Source organism: Artemia franciscana, chromosome 9 (genome assembly GCF_032884065.1).
Source record: "Artemia franciscana chromosome 9, ASM3288406v1, whole genome shotgun sequence".
In the NCBI taxonomy this organism is placed as follows: Eukaryota; Metazoa; Arthropoda; class Branchiopoda; order Anostraca; family Artemiidae; genus Artemia; species Artemia franciscana.
Window position 1 is genome coordinate 21,688,924 of NC_088871.1, and position 21,275 is coordinate 21,710,198.

Consider the following 21,275-nt stretch of genomic DNA (forward strand, 5'->3'; position numbering starts at 1 on the left):
TTATTAAGGTGGGCAACTGGATTTCTTTGAATTTTGTTTATATTTTTTCGTTTTGGTATTTTTTTCTCCCCTGTTCTTTCCCAGCCATGGAGCCTTATGGGGGAGATTGTCTTGAAGTATTTTTTGTTTATGAAATTTATTTTTAAATAAAGAACTGTGTTGATTCAATCATTGGTTTTGTAATTATGAATTATTTTAGGGGTTTGCACTAATCTTATGAGTTTTATTAAGCGGTAGCATTTCTTCTTCACATTTATAAATTTGGTGTCTAATTGTGTTTTGCTGTTCACTTGGTAAACTGGTCCAGACATTATCAGGGTTATTTGTTTGTTTTGTGGTTTAGCTAAAATACCTTGTATACTAAGCTTATTTTTAAATGAAGTTGTCCCTGGTAAAACCATATATGTCATTGAAACTTGTACCTTGTAGTAAGAGATTATGCATGCTCAAATGGGAATTATATGCATGCAGATATGTTTCCATAGGATGTTGTAAGGCATAGTTTGTTTCTGCTACTCAAAAGGCAGTTTCAAATTGCTCATTGAAACTCTGGTTGTACATCACACAGACAGATGCAATACTTTGATTCATTCAAAATAATAGAAAAAATATGACACACAGATAGCTTAGCTGTAAGTATTTCCTCCAAATTAAAATAAAGAGCCTTAAAGTCTGGGTGCACAATACAACAACCAGCTTACCAGAGACGTCAATTGAGGGGAAGGGGATTCCCTCTTTAGATTTTGAAAAATGCATTTTAGTGTGCTGTGCAGGGAAGTATGAGAGGCTGAATGGAGCTGATGAGATGTAGGCAAATGAAAATTCAAAGACGTCTTATTAGCAGTAGCATAGCAAGGTAACTTATATAAAAGCACTAGCTGTTGGGGTGGCGCTTTGCGCCACCCCAACAGACAATTGTCAGGTTTACCGACCCTCGAACATGCAACGTACAGTTGTCCATGGGAAAAACAATCAGTATTAAGATCTATACCACATTTTTCTAATGATTGACCTTGAGCTTTGTTGATGGTGATTGCAAATGCTAATTGAATGTGCCCTTGAGCTTTGTTGATGGTGATTGCTAATTGAACATTCCCTGTGTCCCGGTGGTCATTTATATATCCCCCCTGTGCCCCCCGTTGTCCCCGTTGTAGTTGTGTCCCTGTGTCCCGGTCGTCATTTATATTCCCTGTGTCCCGGTCGTTATTTGTGTCCCGGTGTCCCAGTCTGTAATTTCTCTTTGAGTGTCCCGTTCGTCATTTATATTCCCTGTTTCCCGGTAGTCCTTTGTGTCCCGGTCTGTAATTTCGCCAGTCGACAAATATAACGTCAGTCGACATAAAACTTCATGACGGAATAATGCTCAGTCCTCATAATGACGTCAGTCGACAAACATGACGTCAGTCAACAGACATACAACTTATTTTTATATATATAGATATAGATATAGTTTCTGTTTCAGTTTTTCTTTTTTTTTGTTTTGCAGCTTTTTTAGTTTTTTTAGCTTTTTTCTTTTTAGTTTTTTACCTTTTTATGGCACTTGGTATTAACCAAGTGACGTATAGCAATCGCAAATTCTGTCGGTCAATGTTCATTCTAACATTGACAGTTGGAAAAATCTTCACGTGCCAAGTATGCTAAAGCTCAACAATTTATAATAAACCTCAAATTTTAAGTATCTGTTTTAAGGTTTTCGAATTACTTTAATCTATTGTCAAAATATTTTAAATATATGTATTGGAATATATATATATATATATATATATATATATATATATATATATATATATATATATATATATATATATATATATATATATATATATATTATATATATATATATATATATATATATATATATATATTGATATATATATTGCATATATATACATATATATATATATATATACATATATATATATTGCATATATATACATATATATATATTGAAATATTTGTGCAATTCCCAGTTTTTTTAGTTTTTTATTTTACCTTTTTAATTTTTTTTACGTTTTTTTCTTTTTAGGTTTTTTTCTTTTTTTAATTTTTTTATTTTTTAGTTTTTTTTGGTTTTTTAACATTTTTCTTTTTTCAGTTTTCTTTTTCTTCTTTATTTTTCAGACGTAAATACATATCGCCGAACCTTTTTTTAAAACTAAAATCTGGTAGACATTGATGACCTTATCCAAGTCAAAATCCCAAACCCAATCATCATCGCTATCATTTTCAGTTTTGATACGTTTTGACTCTCGCTGTCCAGGCGGATTTTCATCTTACTGCGCGGTTTTGCGTTCTTTAGCCGCAAGCCTTTTGGCATTAACCCTTTGAGCAGATTCCCCGGCTGTTTCTTCTGCCATTGTAGGATTTATACTAAAATTTCTCTTTGAATTAACTATTTGAGCAGCTTCCTCGGCTGTTTCTTTTGTCATTTTAAGATCTATATTAAAAATTCCTCTTCACGTGCCAAGCTTGCTAAAGCTCAACAGTTTATAATAAACCTCAAAATTTTAAGTATCTGTTTTAAGGTTTTCGAATTACTTTAATCTATTGTCAAAATATATTGAAATATTTGTGCAATTCCCGTTTTTTTTTAGTTTTTTTCTTTTTTTTTAGTTTTTTAGCTTTTTTTTTCTTTTTAGTTTTTTATCTTTTTTATTTTTTTAACGTTTTTTCTTTTAGGTTTTTCTTTTTTTAATTTTTAATTTTTTTTTTAGTTTTTTCTTTTTATTTTTTTTAGTTTTTACCATTTTTCTTTTTTCGAATTACTTTAATCTATTGTCAAAATATTTCGAATTATTTATGCAATTTCCAGTTTTTACATTTTAGTTTGTTTTCTTTTATATATATAGAAGATATAATCTGGCGTAACAGACATAACAGACATACAACTTATTTTTATATATATATATAGATAAGAAATTATCTCGAAAATGATGCTCAGTCGTAATGCTTTAAGATGTCCAAGACCATGAAACTTATTACAAGCAACAGACCAATCAAAATCAAAGCATGGCAAATATGGGTATTGTCAACAAATTGTCAGACAAAATAAAGCCAAGGTGATGAATTCCCTCACAAGGTATAGATCATTACAACAGCTACATTTTGACAACAAAAACTGTATATTACTCGGCTGTGCAGTGAAATATGAGAGACTGCATAGGGCAAATGAAACGTAGGCAAATAAAGATCCAAAGATGTGTCATTAGCAGTGGCAGAGCAAGGCAACTTGTATACCCATGGGAAATCATTACGGAAGTGATGCATAGTCGTAATGATTTAAGATAACATAGACCATGAAACTCATGATTGCAAGTAACAGACCAAGCAAAAATATTTTTGATATTAACTGGTAATGACTAAAACAACAAAACAGCAGATGGGCCAGGATTGTACAAAGCCTTCATTCAACTGGAGGTCCCAGGGGCTTCTTGCTGTCCAGGTCTAAGCCAGCTTAAGCAATTTGGACAGACTCAAAATGATGTGTTAGTCTCTATTGTGCACTGGTTCTGGGACCATTGCTTTTCCTAACGTCAAAATGATTTCAGTCATTTAATGAATAGGAAAATTACAAATTGGAATGTTAAAACGTTAAAAAAATAACTCTCGAATTGACATTTTAACTGATGAATTCAGATGCTTCAAACTGGACTTATTAGGAGTTTAAGAAACTCGTATACCTGGGGAATTAAGTGATGTAGAATTTATTTATTCAGGTAGAAAGGATAGGGTAGATAAATAGGGACTAGGACTCATGACGAATAAGGAAGCTGTTAAGTCTTGTTTAGTTTGGGAATGTATTAATAATAGAATGCTTGTCGCTCATTTTATGACTAAAAAGTGCAGGGTATCAGTTATAGTAGTATATGCCCCTATAGAACCAACTGACAGAGATAGTAGCAACTCAGATGAATTTTTTGTGATACTTTCAATGTGAAGGAACATTTATTTTGTCATGAAGAATTAGTGACAGTGCTAAAAGGATTAAAAAATAATAAGGCCCCTGTTGCTTATAGTGTGGTAAATGAGTTTTCATAAATATGGTGGTTATGAGGTTAAAAATCAGTCACTGAAGATTATTAACTGCTCTTTGAAAAAGGGGAAGTACTTAGCGGTTTAAGGAAAACTCTAAGCACACCGTTCTATAAGAAAGGTTATAGGAGTGAGTGTGGTAATTATAGAGGCATTAACATGGTTTCTGTATGTGGCAAATTACTTAGTATGATTATATTCTATGGGACTTAAAGATGCTTTAGATAACGTTTTATGAGAATAACAGTGTGGTCTTAGGAAGGGTAGAGGATGTGTCAAGCAAATTTCAACTCTTAGATTAATAATTGAGAAGTGCCTGAGTCACCAAACACCTTTGGTTCTCAGTTTTATACATTACGAACAAGCGTTTGATTTAGCTGAAGAGCTTTAGCAATTTTTTTTTACAATTGTATGGTATACCAGACAAATACATTAAAATGATTAGTGCTATGCTTGAGAAACATTGCTATGGGTGAGGTAAGAAATGAGGTTAATAGCTGGTTTTTTATTAAAATCAGGTGTTAAGCAGGGTTTCATTCAATTCCCATTTATATGGTTCATTTTGATGGACTTTGTCAAACAGTTCGTGGTAACGAACTGTAGTAAGGAGCGACCCGGCTCAATAGTAACCAAAACTCTAAAAAATTGAATTTTGATATCAATAGCTACATCAAAAGAATCGCATTTTAATGCTGATTTTAAAGATAAGTTTCATCAAGGTTAGTCTTACCCATCAAAAGTTACGAGCCTGAGAAAATTTGCCTTATTTAAGAAAATAGGGAGAAACACCCCCAAAAAGTCGTAGGATCTTAACGAAAATGACACCATCAGATTCAGCGTATCAGAGAACCCTACTATAGAAGTTTCAAGCTCCTATCTACAAATGTGGAATTTTGTATTTTTTGCCAGAAGACAAATCACGGGTGCGTGTTTATTTGTTTGTTTTTTTTTGTTTTTTTTCCCCAGGGGTCATCGTATCGACCAAGTGGTCCTAGAATGTCGCAAGAGGGCTCATTCTAACGGAAACGAAAAGTTCTAGTGCCCTTTTTAAGTGACCAAAAAATTGGAGGGCATCTAGGCCCCCTCCCACGCTCATTTTTTTCCCAAAGTCAACGGATCAAAATTTTGAGATTGCCATTTGTTCAGCATAGTCGAAAACCATAATAACTATGTCTTTGGGGATGACTTACTCCCCCACAATCCCTGGGAGAGGGGCTGCAAGTTACAAATTTTGACCAGTGTTTACATATAGTAATGGTTATTGGGAAGTGTACAGACGTTTTCAGGGGATTTTATTTTGTTTGGGGGTGGGGCTGAGGAGAGGGGGCTATGTTGGAGGATCTTTCCTTGGAGGAATCTGTCATGGGGGAGAAAAATTCAATGAAAAGGGCGCAGGATTCTCTAGCATTACTATAAGAAAACAATGAAAAATAAACATGAAAACTTTTTTCAAATGAAAGGAAAAAGTAGCATTGAAACTTAAAACGAACAGAGATAATTACGCATATGAGGGGTTCTAAAAATACTTTAACATAAAAAACGAGGTTTTTAGGAGGAGATAAATGCCTTGCTCTTTATGCTAAAGTATTTTTAGTAATTTCAACTATTTATTCTACGGCCTTTCTGATTCAGGGGTCATTCTTAAAGAATTGGGACAAAGCTTACGATTTAGTGTAAAGAGCGAGGTATTAACGAGGTACAAACCCCCTTGTATACATAATAAAAATATAAGGTTATGAAAGTTTGTTACGTAAGTTAATTCTTAAGTTACGTGTATTTTTTACTAATAAAAACGTTCATTAAAAATTAAAAGTTCTAGTTGCCTTTTTAAGTAACCGAAAAATTGGAGGGCAACTAGGCCTCCTTCTCCACCCCTTATTTCTCAAAATCGTCTGATCAAAACTAAGAGAAAGCCATTTAGGCCAAAAAAGAATTAATATACAAATTTCAGCTTAATAATTTATGTGCGGAGAGCCAAAACCAAACATGCATTAATTCAAAAACGTTCAGAAATTAAATAAAAAAAACTATTTTTTTTAGCTGAAAGTAAGGAGCGACATTAAAACTTAAAACGAACAGAAATTACTCCGTATATGAAATGGGTTGTCCCCTCCGCAATCCCTCGCTCTTTACGCTGAAGTTTGACTCTTTGCCACAATTCTACTTTTTAAAACAATTAAAGCTTTAGCGTAAAGAGCGAGGGATTGCGGAGGGGACAACCCATTTCATATACGGAGTAATTTCTGTTCGTTATAAGTTTTAATGTCGCTCGTTACTTTCAGCTAAAAAAATTAGTTTTTTTTTTTATTTAATGTTAAGAAGAACAGCAAAGGCAATGAGAGGACATGAAATAAAGCAAGAAAATAAAACTCTCCTGGACTTTATCATGCTGTTGATTTAACCATCCTAAATGAAAGTGCTTGCAAAGTGAATGCAAAATGTCTTGCGAGTCTATGGTGCAAGAATAGGTTTGAAAGTTCATATTAAGAAGGCTAAGTTGCTAAAGCTAGGATTAAGTAAAAATGAATAGGTTGTGCTGGGTAACGAGAAGATTAATCAAGTGGACAGCTTCACTTACCCATGTAGCACTATTAGTAAAGACAGTGGATGCAGGTAAGATGTTAAAAGTACAATAGCCAAGATCCGGGGTGTTTTTTCACAGTTGAAAAAAGTTTGGAAAAATAGGAAGTTAAGTCTGAAAACCAAGATTAGAATATTCGAAGTTACTGTGATTACAGTGGTCAAGTATTGTTCTGAAACGTAGGCAGTCCAAAAAGTGGAGGAAGATTTGCCAGACGCTTTCCAGAAAAATTGCCTACGGATTATTTTGGGTACTCGACTTACTGATCAAGGAGGAACACTCGTGCCTCTATAAAGAGGCGAACCACGACAATGTTAAGCGATCTTCGGTTCCAGTGGTCGCAGAGGGATGGGGAGGGATGCATTTCGTAGCCCGAACTCTAACTAAGAAACCTGCCAAATTTCATCCCCCTCCGACTTTTCCTTCATGGGGAAAATCTGGCCGAAAGTTTCGACCCACCAACCCCAGCCCCCCTTTAACGTTGTCTGATCGGGCTGATCGGACTGGGCCCTAGGTCCCCTAGGGCCCAGGAGCTTATCCCCGAAATTTCAGCTCGATCCGATAACTCCTTCCCTGTTTTCCGGAAACCACGCATAGCCACTTAATGTTCATATTCTCCTTTTGTTTTTTTTTCTCGACGCCTACAGGTCACAGCCGACATCGGATCTGGGTGTACGAAGACTCATTCGATGCGGAATTCTCCGAGTAAGTGCCCTTGAAAGTTTCGTAGGAAAATCTTAACCCCCCGAAAGTTTCGACCCCCCAACATCCCCCCTTTAACGTTGTCCGATCGGGCTGAAATTCACAAGTTAAGGTCCCCTACGCCAGGAGCTTATCCGCGAAATTTCAGCTCGATCCGATAACTCCTTCCCTGTTTTCCAGAAACCCCGCATTAGCCACTTAATTAACCCATTTCTCCATAAGAGCCCATGTTAATTTGAAATTTTTAAAGTTATTTAAAAGTTATATTTACACATATGCATTTGGTTAGCTCAGTCGGTAGAGCGTGGGACTTTTAATCCTCGGGTCAAGGGTTCAAGTCCCTTATCGGGTGGTTTTTTTCACCAAAAAAATTATTATTAAATTACATCCACCATGGATTGTAGAAAAACATACAGAAATAATATGAAAAAAACATCGTTTTCTTAAAGAGTTAAAGAGGCTGCGTCCCAAAGTCGAACCTTAAAACGTACAGGAATTAGGAGATGGCTGCCGCCCCCCAAACCCCCCGCTTTTAAAGACTCTTTTGTACATGTTTTTTGTTGTGGGGGGCTGCCGCCCCCCTAACCCCCCGCTCTTGGCTTCAGAAAGGCCCTCTTTTAATTAACAAAAAATTGAAATGAATGAATAATGGAATAACTTCGAAAAATGTTAAACACAAGAGGACAGGAGAACCATTGCGCCGAAACTAGTAATTAGTAACAATGAAGTCCCCCCACAACAAAAAACCTGTACAAAAGAGTCTCTAAAAGCGGGTGTTTGGGGGGCGCGAGCCCCCCAACTGCCTCTCCTAATTCCTGTACGTTTTAAGGTTCGACTTTGGACGCAGCCTCTTTAACTCTTTAAGAAAACGATGTTTTTTTCATATTATTTCATATCTCAAAGAGCAAGTTGTGTGAAAAGTGTGGTTCAATCCCCCTTTCTAAGGCTAATGAGAGAGCGGTCGAGATGGCTACAGCACGTTCTGCGGATGAAGGATGACAGATTGTCAAAAACTGTCTTTTTACCAATTGTCTAGGGCTAAATGAAAAGCAGGTCGTCCCTGGTTGTGGTGGGAGGATGTCGCAAGGACAGATTCAAGGGAAATGGGGACTTCCATTGAGGGTGTAAAAAGGGAGGCTTTGAACAGATTGGGATGGAGGAGTCGCCTGCCTAGCTGTGTTGGCCTTGGGCAGCTTGGTGCTGCTGTGACTTATTATTAGTTGTAGTAGTGTTTTAGATTTATCTCCAATGGTTAGCTTTTGCTTTGTAAGTATCATTTCACCTTGTTATTTCAATAATTGGTCTAATTGTTGCAGGTCAATCTTCCGTTCAGATTAAATATAACAAAATTTCCTTTAAGTTGTTAGAAGTGAACAATTGTAAAATCTTTTGTCTTATCATAATTGTTTTTATACACAGTTGGTTTTAGCAGCAATGACACTGCTATTATCTCTTATGCCCAAAACACTTATATGTGCGTTTTTTCTTGTTATTAAATAAAAAAAACTAGTTTTTTTAACTGAAAGTAAGGAGCGACATTAAAACTTAAAACGAACAGAAATTACTCCGTATATGAAATGGGTTGTCCCCTCCGCAGTCCCTCGCTCTTTACGATAAAGTTTGACTCTTTGCCACAATTCTACTTTTTAAAACAATTAAAAACTTTAGCGTAAAGAGCGTGGAACTGCGGAGGGGGCAACCCATTTCATATACGGTATGTCATTTTCGTTAAGATCCTACGGGGGTGTTTCCCCCTATTTTCCTAAATAAGGCAAATTTTCTCAGGCTCGTAACTTTTGATGGCTAAGACTAAACTTAATGAAACTTATATATTTAAAATCAGCATTAAAATGCGATTCTTTTGATGTAGCTATTGATATCAAAATTCATTTTTTTAGAGTTTTGGTTATTATTGAGCCGGATCGCTCCTTACTACAGTTCGTTACCACGAACTGTTTGACAAAACCTTTCCAGCTTAAAAAAATTGCCCACAAACAAGAATTGTTTTTTAAATTACATCTTAAGCAAGTATATATTGGAGTAATGTAATATATGTAGATTAATGTCGATCCGATAACTCCTTCCCTGTTTTCCGGAAACCACGCATAGCCACTTAATGTTCATATTCTCCTTTTGTTTTTTTTTCTCGACGCCTACAGGTCACAGCCGACATCGGATCTGGGTGTACGAAGACTCATTCGATGCGGAATTCTCCGAGTAAGTGCCCTTGAAAGTTTCGTAGGAAAATCTTAACCCCCGAAAGTTTCGACCCCCCAACATCCCCCCTTTAACGTTGTCCGATCGGGCTGAAATTCACAAGTTAAGGTCCCCTACGGCCCAGGAGCTTATCCGCGAAATTTCAGCTCGATCCGATAACTCCTTCCCTGTTTTCCAGAAACCCCGCATTAGCCACTTAATTAACCCATTTCTCCATAAGAGCCCATGTTAATTTGAAATTTTTAAAAGTTATTTAAAAGTTATATTTACACATATGCATTTGGTTAGCTCAGTCGGTAGAGCGTGGGACTTTTAATCCTCGGGTCAAGGGTTCAAGTCCCTTATCGGGTGGTTTTTTTCACCAAAAAAATTATTATTAAATTACATCCACCATGGATTGTAGAAAAACATACAGAAAAAATATGAAAAAAACATCGTTTTCTTAAAGAGTTAAAGAGGCTGCGTCCAAAGTCGAACCTTAAAACGTACAGGAATTAGGAGATGGCTGCCGCCCCCCAAACCCCCCGCTTTTAAAGACTCTTTTGTACAGGTTTTTTGTTCTGGGGGGCTCCCGCTCCCCTAACCCCCCGCTCTTGGCTTCAGAAAGGCCCTCTTTTAATTAACAAAAATTGAAATGAATGAATAATGGAATAACTTCGAAAAATGTTAAACACAAGAGGACAGGAGAACCATTGCGCCGAAACTAGTAATTAGTAACAATGAAGTCCCCCCACAACAAAAAACCTGTACAAAAGAGTCTCTAAAAGCGGGTGTTTGGGGGGCGCGAGCCCCCCAACTGCCTCTCCTAATTCCTGTACGTTTTAAGGTTCGACTTTGGGACGCAGCCTCTTTAACTCTTTAAGAAAACGATGTTTTTTTCATATTATTTCATATCTCAAAGAGCAAGTTGTGTGAAAAGTGTGGTTCAATCCCCCTTTCTAAGGCTAATGAGAGAGCGGTCGAGATGGCTACAGCACGTTCTGCGGATGAAGGATGACAGATTGTCAAAAACTGTCTTTTTACCAATTGTCTAGGGCTAAATGAAAAGCAGGTCGTTCCTGGTTGTGGTGGGAGGATGTCGCAAGGACAGATTCAAGGGAAATGGGGACTTCCATTGAGGGTGTAAAAAGGGAGGCTTTGAACAGATTGGGATGGAGGAGTCGCCTGCCTAGCTGTGTTGGCCTTGGGCAGCTTGGTGCTGCTGTGACTTATTATTAGTTGTAGTAGTGTTTTAGATTTATCTCCAATGGTTAGCTTTTGCTTTGTAAGTATCATTTCACCTTGTTATTTCAATAATTGGTCTAATTGTTGCAGGTCAATCTTCCGTTCAGATTAAATATAACAAAATTTCCTTTAAGTTGTTAGAAGTGAACAATTGTAAAATCTTTTGTCTTATCATAATTGTTTTTATACACAGTTGGTTTTAGCAGCAATGACACTGCTATTATCTCTTATGCCCAAAACACTTATATGTGCGTTTTTTCTTGTTATTAAATAAAAAAAACTAGTTTTTTAACTGAAAGTAAGGAGCGACATTAAAACTTAAAACGAACAGAAATTACTCCGTATATGAAATGGGTTGTCCCCTCCGCAGTCCCTCGCTCTTTACGATAAAGTTTGACTCTTTGCCACAATTCTACTTTTAAAACAATTAAAAACTTTAGCGTAAAGAGCGTGGAACTGCGGAGGGGGCAACCCATTTCATATACGGTATGTCATTTTCGTTAAGATTCTACGGGGGTGTTTCCCCCTATTTTCCTAAATAAGGCAAATTTTCTCAGGCTCGTAACTTTTGATGGCTAGACTAAACTTAATGAAACTTATATATTTAAAATCAGCATTAAAATGCGATTCTTTTGATGTAGCTATTGATATCAAAATTCATTTTTTTAGAGTTTTGGTTATTATTGAGCCGGATCGCTCCTTACTACAGTTCGTTACCACGAACTGTTTGACAAAACCTTTCCAGCTTAAAAAAATTGCCCACAAACAAGAATTGTTTTTTAAATTACATCACATCTTAAGCAAGTATATATTGGAGTAATGTAATATATGTAGATTAATGTGCTTCAGAAAAGTAATCGCCCTTTTTTACATAAACGTCACGTTTAACTTAATTTGTTTTCTATTTTATTGCACACAGAATGAAAGGATGCGTCTTGACAAGTTTTTCGAAAGTTATTCCTAAATCAAGAAATATTTTCTAGTAGTTTTGTCCACCGGTTGTATCTGGAGAGGAATAGCTACTTCTTGGAAGGTAGGAGAGACTCGCCAATACTGATTTTTTTTTGTTCTTGAGACAGATGCACCCTATCATTTTCAGTAATGGAATGTATGTTTATGAAAAACCACAGGACTATCCTAATTTGGACCTTGGAATCCCCCCTCTAGTTCTGGAACTAGCTGATTCTATTTATCAGATGTGAATACAATCAACCATGATTAAACTGTGCATTTATTTTAGATATGTCCAACATGGATAGCTCCAAATACATTGACATTTTTTGGCTTTCTTCTGACGGCAGCAAATTTTTTTATATTAACCCACTATGACTATAGCTACTGGGCATCAAGTTCAGTCAAGACTGACATACCTCCAATACCACAGTGGATTTGGCTCATCATTGCCGCTAATCACTTTCTTGCTCACACTTTAGGTAAGCGTTTGAGTTTATAGTAGTTTAAAAATTAGTATTTACACTAGCAAAAAAAAGAAACAAAAAAGAGAAAAGAAAAACATATCTAGTGCTATAGGCTTCTTTAAGGACTCAAATGAGTTCATTTTTTAAATGACACACGTGATTTTAGCAGTTTTTATTGTTAACACTTCTCAAATGTAATCTAACAGTGTAAAACATTTTATCCTTTTGATAAATTTCGACGCAAATTGACAAAAAAGGATAAACCAAATAGTTTCATCCAATGAAAACTGTCTCGATAGATGGTAGTAGAGTATTTTCCAGCCTAGAAGATTATACTTAATCAGCTTTTTCCTTCAATTCAACGAAGAAAGATTAAATTTTAGCCCAATTAAAACAAAATTCCTTCTGACTTTTTTATTAACATGTTCATTTAATAGGAGAAGCTTATCAAAGAAAATTAAATAGTGATATTAAACCCAAAACGGGGAGAAATAAAGCCATGAGATCCGTCAGATTTAAAATAACTATGTGTGAAAAATTAAACCTAAAGCGGAGTCCTGTGGTGGCGCAGTGGATTTGACCTTAGCTTGGTAATACGGGACCCAGAGATCGAATCACACTACAGGAATGTACTGCAGGGCCGACGCAGGGACCTTAGTAGTCAAGAAGCGTCGTTAATTCTTAAATAATAATAAACAAACCTAAAGCGGAGATAAATTAGAATTAGTAATTGAGTCTAGTATGAACAGAGCATGGAGTATTTCAAATAAAATATAGCTACCGGCCCCGTTAAACCACCTAAAGACTATAGTTTCATTTGTGCTTTAATTTTTCTCTAGAGATAAGGGATATCGGGATTGGTTTGCGAAAATATACCGTATAAATAAACCAATGCAACTACAGTATACTCTTGAGCATGGAAGTATGAACATGGGCGACTCTTTTTAAGTGAATGTTTTCTGCAATTTTGTGGATCCAAACTACGATTCTGCCCCATAGAGGACCCACTTGTTCTCAATTAAGAATTTTGAAATAGCCAGACTTGCTTTAATATAGTCAGACTTGTTTTAATAATCAAAAATCTTAGAATAGATTTCAGTATGAAAAGACGCTAATTGTGAAAAGAGCAAAAAAAGCTTGTAATTGCAAAACTAGGACATATTTCAACAAGGGATTACAACAATTCAAAAACTTAAAAAAACACAACCATAAGTTTGAAGCTTAGTAGGAATCTTTGTTAGAAATCAGACTTAATGTAAAAATCAAATACCTTTGAATAGACTATATATAACGAAAAGAGAAATCACCAATGCAACAGCACTAACACATTAAAAAAAAAGGAAGACCGAAGGAGAAAAGGAAGACTGTTTTCCTACATTAGTGTTTAATATAGATCAGCACTTGAATGAGGCCTTAACCCTACTCATCCATACAATCACATAGGTCAAACAGCATAACCATACACAATCAACCATAAAGAATAATCCATGGACAGGCAGTCCATGGCAGTGATATTAAACCCAAAACGGGGTGAAAAAAAAGCCATGAGATCCGTCAGATTTAAAATAACTATGTGTGAAAAATTAAACCTAAAGCGGAAATAAATTAAAATTAGTAATTGAGTCTAGTATGAACAGAGCATGAATAATGAAAAACTGATCCTTGTGAATCAAAGTATTGCTCACTAATTGAAAATTTTACTTTTAGGACGTAGTTTTCACTTATGTATTTTTGCCTTAAAATTTTCTGTAATTAAAACGTTTAAAACTGTTGAGATATACAATCATTCCAGACGGTATTGATGGCAAGCAGGCCAGAAGAACTGGTACAAGTGGTCCATTAGGTGAATTATTTGACCATGGTTTAGACGCATGGACGTCATTTTTCATTCCTGCCACTTTATATTCAGTCTTTGGAAGAGGAGACTATGGCATTCCATCAATGAGATTTTATGCTTGTGTTTGCTGTGTTCTCTTCACATTTATAGCATCTCACTGGGAAAAATATAATACAGGCGTCCTTTTTTTGCCTTGGGGATATGATGTGTCGCAATTGGTAAGTGCTTAACCTTCACTTCATTCCAGTATTTACTTCATTTAATGAGCTTTTCTTTTTGTCATAGGCTTGGTGTTTGGGTATCCCATACCTCCCCACAAAAATTACTTTCGAATATTTTAAAGCTTAGGCTTCAGAATTTTTCTCGAAGGGCTAGGTTTCTGCAGGTAGAGCTAAATCTTAGAGAACCAAGGGTGTCAAAATGAAAACTTTTTTTTTTGAAAACATTAATGTTTTTTGAAAACAATAGAACACTAAAATTTTCTTCTTTCTTCTGTCAATGAGTTGACAAACTTTAGAGTTTATTTTTTCAAAAACCCTTAACCAGAGGCTGGAAATCACCCCTCTTGTGTATCCTCCTTCCCACCCCGAGGCAGACTGAGGCAAAGAGAGAGAGAGAAAAAAGAGAGACTAGTTTTTTGAAAGTACTTCGATAATTCTTGATTTAAGTTTGCCGCGGAATCGTATCGAGATTTTTTTGACCATTTCGCCGCAAACAAATGAAATCAGCTTATGTCTGTTCGTTATATCCAAGAACAGTTTCAAGCAGAATCAATTCCCAGAAGGGAATTTTCAAACTGTAAGAGAGGTCTCAATCCTGAGCGGTGTGAAACAGCTAAAATTTTCAATTCTATGGAGGACTTCTGATTGCCCTAGATTATATCCATTATATAGATTCCCACCTCATTTCCAAAAGGATTCCCACTTTAGAGTCATTAAATAAGTGCGGTAAGCAAAATCAGTGCATAAGAAACCTTCATTATTCTGTTCTCTTCTGCGTCAATTTTGTTTTTTGGATATAATATTTTGTCATATAAAATTCCCTCTCCTCTCCATTCTTTGTAAATTTTAAATGGTCTTCGATGTTGATTTTGGAAATCCCCGTAAATTTACTTTCTTAACAAAATTTTACTTTTAATACTAATTGAATTAATAGCTACCATTCCTGAATCAGCTATAAATAACATTTTTTTTTCTCGCTAGAAGTTTTTTACTCGTATTTTTGATTTTTTTTTTTACTATTACAGCTGTCGCTGCAACCATGATTAAGCAAGGTTAGAAACATTCTATATTTCGATTATTTACATTCCTGTGAAAGCTTTTCGTCTCTAGAATAAGCTTCCACTTCCCATTTATCTTGACAATCTGATCTGTCGTTACAAGCTACATAATCTACATAAATATTGCATCTTACTGTTTGTTGTTACGCTTGTAAAGAATTAATACAGTTTTTCTTTTCGGCTATCTTTTACCCTATCGGAAAAGTTCCTACTCTCTTGACAGCCTAAGAAAGTTTTATAGTAGCAGTATTTTTCCCGTATAGCGTTCTTGCAGTTATCTGAAGTTGATTTCATACGCCTGTTAATCTTAATTAAGCACGATTTATAAATTATTCCAATTAGCTTCCCAAGTTTTTTTTTTGAAATATAACGCCTTTTCCTGTATTATTATTGCTGTTGAATTTATTGTTTAACTGATTATTTCAGCTACATATTTACATATCTTATGTAAACTATCGATCATAAATTGTCCAGTCAAAAACTCTGCACTTATCAGTTTGGTTTGCTTTTAGACATTTAGGAAAGTGCGTAATATCTTCAGGGTTGTAATTTCTATTAGTGTGAATGAGTCAATGAAAAGTTTCATGTGATTGTTGTTGTGATTTGAGTTTCACGTGATTGATATCATTTTTGTTGTGATTCCAATTGTCCTCTTGAGGTCCATTTAACTAATGCATGTTGAGGTAGACGAGGTCGGTTTACTAGGAAGCTCAGCTCCCCTCTATGCTAACAGGTTGTGGAAGGCAGTGTGTCCGGACCTGTAAAATGTGTGGAAATTAAGTGCTGGAACAAATTTTGAATATGGTTCCATTTTTGGAACCTGATATCTAGATCTAGTGTATTACTATACAATTTCAGTAGGTAGTTAAATTTTTGCTTTGGGTAATCAATTGCTTTCTGGATGTGTTTTCTTTAACGTTAATTTTTAGGATATTCCTTTCAGCATATAGTTCTGTTTTTATAGTAAAAAGCCGCAGTAGATAGGGTTCAATTTGTTGTTTTTTCGTTTTCACTTTTTATTTTGAATTCTGAGCTAACTGTCGATTAGAAATAAATCTAAAAAATAATTCAAACTTGTAAAATCAGCATGTCAATTGGGAAATTTTCTTCGCTAGATAACTTTTTTTTTACAGACACCTTTTGTTAATATGTTTATTACTATAAGCCGAAGTCCGCTCCTTACTAGGTTGCAGGCTACCGTTTTAACCATGATAAGACGCACAGCCGAAGCCGCCTGTACCAACTTCAATTTGAGTCATTTTCTAGTGATCCTTTTGGTTTAATTGAGTTACCAGTAACACTATGATACTAACAGTCAGTGGTTTGTTTCTTTAGCAGTAGATTTCGTGATGTTACTATTTCAGATGTGTAAAAACCATGATCAATTTTCTTGTTATTTTACTGGCTCTCGGGAACAATTCCCGGCACAATTTTTTCTCATGTATTATTTCGGTTTTTGTTATTTCTGAGAATTTATTGTGAATTTTACTTTTGAACAATTAAAAATTGTTTGGATTCTAATTGATTAAAGAATGGAAATTCATTGGTGTATCTGGATGATCAATAAACATCTATACAAGAATCCTATTTGCAGGAAGATTTTGTGGAATCTTCATTCGTATCTTTCGATTGCTGCCTTAGAAGGAAACTAGGAGGCCATTATATTTTTTTTCCAGTTGTTAGTGCGACAAAAATTGTAACAAGAATTTGACGACTAGTATCTCAATTTTGGCCGACTATTAACCGTGGGACACTCAAATGCTTACTAATATTAATTGTGAGTTTTAGACATGTACCCTCTAGTCTATTTTGAAATCAAAGTAATCCCACGGAATAGAGAAAAAAGCTTTATGGGATCACATTGTATCTCGAAATAGACAGTGGTATGATTGTAGTATCCTCCTTATTTCTAGGGACATCATTCCCATTGGCTTAGGGATGGAATTCACGCCCATTTGAAGTTTTAGTTCACGATCTTCAGCTTGAGGTATTTCTTCTGAAACAAGTATACCCTTAGGACAAAGGCTAAAGCAGATATTGGGTACTAGCCCTGAAGACCCACTGGCTACCATACGGAACTGAATCAGTCTTAGGATACCACCTTGTAAAACTCCTTCCATATAACCTTTACATTTGGATGCTGCATTGGATATCCTAGTTTTCAACCTTCTACGAGGCAGTAGGAAGCCCTGAAGACCCACTGGCTACCATACGGAACTGAATCAGTCTTAGGATACCACCTTGTAAAACTCCTTCCATATAACCTTTACATTTGGATGCTGCATTGGATATCCTAGTTTTCAACCTTCTACGAGGCAGTAGGCTACTTATTTTGCTAAATTCTAAAAATATGTTTGCTAAACATTAATTTAAATGTTGTTTTTCTAGGGAATTTTCGCAGTGTACCTGTTGACATTTTTTTATGGTCACATGTTTTGGAAGTTTTCATCGATGAATGGTATCCCATCTGGTGTCGTCTTTGAGTTGATGATGTGGTCAGGATCTTTAATTACAAGTCTTCCAATGACGTTTTGGAATTTGTATGTGTAAGTTTGTTAGGCTAATTTTTTGTAACCTGTCAAAAAAAAGGAAGGGGAGACGAAAGTCAGTAATTTCAGCTATCAGTTTTGTTACCAGTAATGGTAACTGAGAGGACCCAGGATTATATCATTGCCACCTTCTCTCTCTCTCTCTCTCTCTCTCTCTCTCTCTCTCTCTCTCTCTCTCTCTCTCTCTCTCTCTCTCTCTCTCTCTCTCTCTCTCTCTCTCTCTCTCTCTCTCTCTCTCTCTCTCTCTCTCTCTCTCTCTCTCTCTCTCTCTCTCAATCCCTCTTTCTTTCTTTCTTTCTCGGGAGTTCTGCCGTTCATTAGATAATTCGCCAAAGTCGTGACCTCACACTGAAAAGATTTCCTAAAAACTGACACGTGAAATGTCATTGGCATTTGTAATTGAATTAATTTAAAGAAAAAAATAAGTTTTTCTGGTAGAAGTCAAGAATGAAGTTGAAACTTAAAACGAACAACAATTAGGCTTCGAAGCCATTTTAACATATTACATACAATAAACCGACTTATGATATTTCATTTCGTTTGTACAATTATCTAAAATTAGAGCTTTAAAGAAATTTAGCTTTTTTGAATCCGTATAATAGGTACTATGACATGATTAGCTTGAATGGGAGTTTTTTCACACTTTACAGTTTCTTTGAAAACGGGCTTTAAACAGTCTTTTACCAAGAGTCGTAGTTCATTATTTACTAGGTTGCTGCAACTGTGATAGAAGTTTGCAAACCTTCGGTTAATGGCTATTAATCAGGGGGATTTCAATTATGTAATTTTGGGTTTCGTAAAATTGTTTTTTTTCATGTTTCTAGACTTCTCCACTTGAGAAATGGCACCAAAAAGTGTCGTTTTTTGTACCATATTCAGAATAGTACTTTACTCTTGCGCCACCATGACACATCTAGCATCAGTTCTCTTATTTTTCAAGATGGTTGACAATAACCTCCTCTTAAGGGTTATCGACGATCGCAATTTCAGTGGTGTACTTTTTATTTCATTCTGACGTCATGTTATAGGGATTTCAGGCAGTTTTTCGGGATTTTCATAATTGCAAAGTATTATAATGTTGAATCTGAATAATAGTTATTAAATCCGAATATGATACAATTCGGAGAATTTTATCACAAGATATATTTTTGGAAAAAACATCTTTGAACTTTCGGTTGCAATGGGCCATGGTTTGCTCTTACAAGCTTACTAGCTGTTGCTATAACCTTGGTTCAAGATGAATGTAATATAGAGGTTGAATTACAAAGGAAAAAAATTAAACCAATTTAATTCTAAGAATAGGGATGTATTTTTACTAAAATAGGTACATTCAGCCTCTTATTTTTCCGAATTTCTTTGCAAAAAATAAAAAAAGGAAATTCGACAAAAGGCAGGAAATGTAAATAAACATAACATATTAAAAAACAAAAACAAGGAGCCTTTATCTTTTGAGAATTTAAATTTTATTTATTAATCATTGATAATGAAACGTTTAGAAAATTTGTATTGTTCTATCTCACCTAAATATTTGAGATTATACAACAACATTATTAATACTCATACGACCTTTTAAATAATTTTAGCTCTTGGCAGAACGGAACTGGGAAGAATCGCGGACTTGTTGGAAGCTTGCGCCCCTTGCTTGGGACTGCCATATTATTTTTTGTTGCCACAATTTGGGCTGTGTGTAGTCCAGTAGGAATCCTTGATGAAGACACAAGATGCTTTGTCTATATGGTTGGAGTGGTTTTTGCCAATATTACCGTAAGTTGTTGTAGCACTGTGTATATACTCTCCTTCTTATATCCTTGTAAATTTTATAACCTTATTCTATTCATTCTCCAATGATTATTCTAATATCGCCGAAAAATGCATAGAATAACTGTTTGTTTTAATTGAAAGCTCTTCATCCTGAGACCATTAAAATTATGGAATAATATTAAAATGAAATTAAGAAGATAGAAAATTTTAGTGATTTCAAAGGGAAATTGAAAGAAAAATTATTAAGTAAGTATGAATTTTAGTCTTGTTTGTTTTGGAGGAGATTTGATTTAAATTAAGTTGTATTTGTTTGTTGGATGGTGAGTGTGACCCCACAGTATGCATATGGTATGTGGTAGCTGCCCCTGTATTGTTGTTATTTTATATTTTGTATTTACATATTAATTTTTATTTATTTACGTTTTTTTCTTTTTTTCTTTTTCTTAGTATAGTAAATTTAAATGATGCTGTGTATGTATGTGTTTTTACCTGATTCAGCGCACGTCAACCGTTTGGTTTTGAATGAATCGTACTAAAAAAAAAAAAAAAAAAAAAAAAAAAAAAAAAAAAAAAAAAAAAAAAAAAAAAAAAAAAAAAAAAAAAAAAATCCGACACCATTTGAGATGGTTTTCAGGCTTTTTTTTCTAAGGTCTGAAGCCTTATACGTATAAATGATATAAACAAAAGGTGTAACTTTCTCGAAGGAATTCTTGGAATATCAAAATTGTCTCTAGTAAAAAAGAAAAAAGAAAAAATATTAGCGATACTCGGTGTTTCAAATTATGTAGAATTGTAAAACTATTTTTACCGAACAAAATTATTATCATCTTTACCTTTTCTTTGTTTTTGTTTGTTTATATTTGAAGAAGAAATCATCTATCTCTCTCACCCTTTCTTTTTTTATTCTTAATTGATATGCGCCCTCCACTAAGTTCATTTTTCTATGTGATTTTGAGTAGAATAAATTTTACTTTTGACGTAAGGCTGAGCCGAGTAGTATAAGATTAAAAATGAACAAGGAAGGTATATTTATGAGAAACATACCCGTTATTTTAGTTAGCTCATATAAGTAAAAGCTTAAACTTTTTCATGGGATAGATAGTTTATGCAAGTCTGTAGGAATTTTTGGCTTTCTATGGAGTCCTAAATTAAAAAGGTGTTTGTTTGCTTGCAATTTGCAAAGTAAGAAATATTCGCTGAAGAAAGAAATGTTATATTAATTTCTCTGCTAAAACCCTACAAAACATATTTTTATTCATGCCAAGAACATATGTTAAGTAAATTTTTGAGGATACAAAGTATTAAGAAAAGCAAATTTAAGTGTTTTTATCCTTCGGGCATTTAATGAAGCTAGGTATATCTTTTTTTTTCTGTTTTAAGATGAAACGTAATTAAATTGCCTCCTGTCTTTGTTCTGTACGGGCCCTACAAAAATATCTTATTTCTTCTACATAAATCCAAGAGCTACAGAGAAGCTAGTCTTATCTTAATATATTAGCTCTGATCATTGCCGAAGGTGGCTCAAGAGTGCTATACCACCCTTGTAAATAAAAACGAATTAATTTTGAATTTGCCAGAACTGGAAAAATGCGATTCTTATTTCCGAAAAGCACAGCTATTTACATTAGGTTGTTTAGTCACGTAATTTAAAAAGTTAGTTTTCTAAGTTATATAT

At 34.8% G+C, this 21,275-nt stretch overlaps 1 protein-coding gene across 1 annotated transcript in view; it reads left to right on the plus strand.

Annotated features, from left to right (window-relative positions):
- Positions 1-21,275, plus strand: part of LOC136031141 (ethanolaminephosphotransferase 1-like) — a 67,817-nt gene that overhangs the window by 30,670 nt on the left and 15,872 nt on the right. The window contains exons 3-6 of the mRNA XM_065710461.1: positions 11,997-12,189; positions 13,967-14,229; positions 17,679-17,836; positions 19,423-19,603. Coding sequence (XP_065566533.1) covers positions 11,997-12,189; positions 13,967-14,229; positions 17,679-17,836; positions 19,423-19,603 — 795 coding nt within the window. The remainder of the gene's footprint in view (positions 1-11,996; positions 12,190-13,966; positions 14,230-17,678; positions 17,837-19,422; positions 19,604-21,275) is intronic.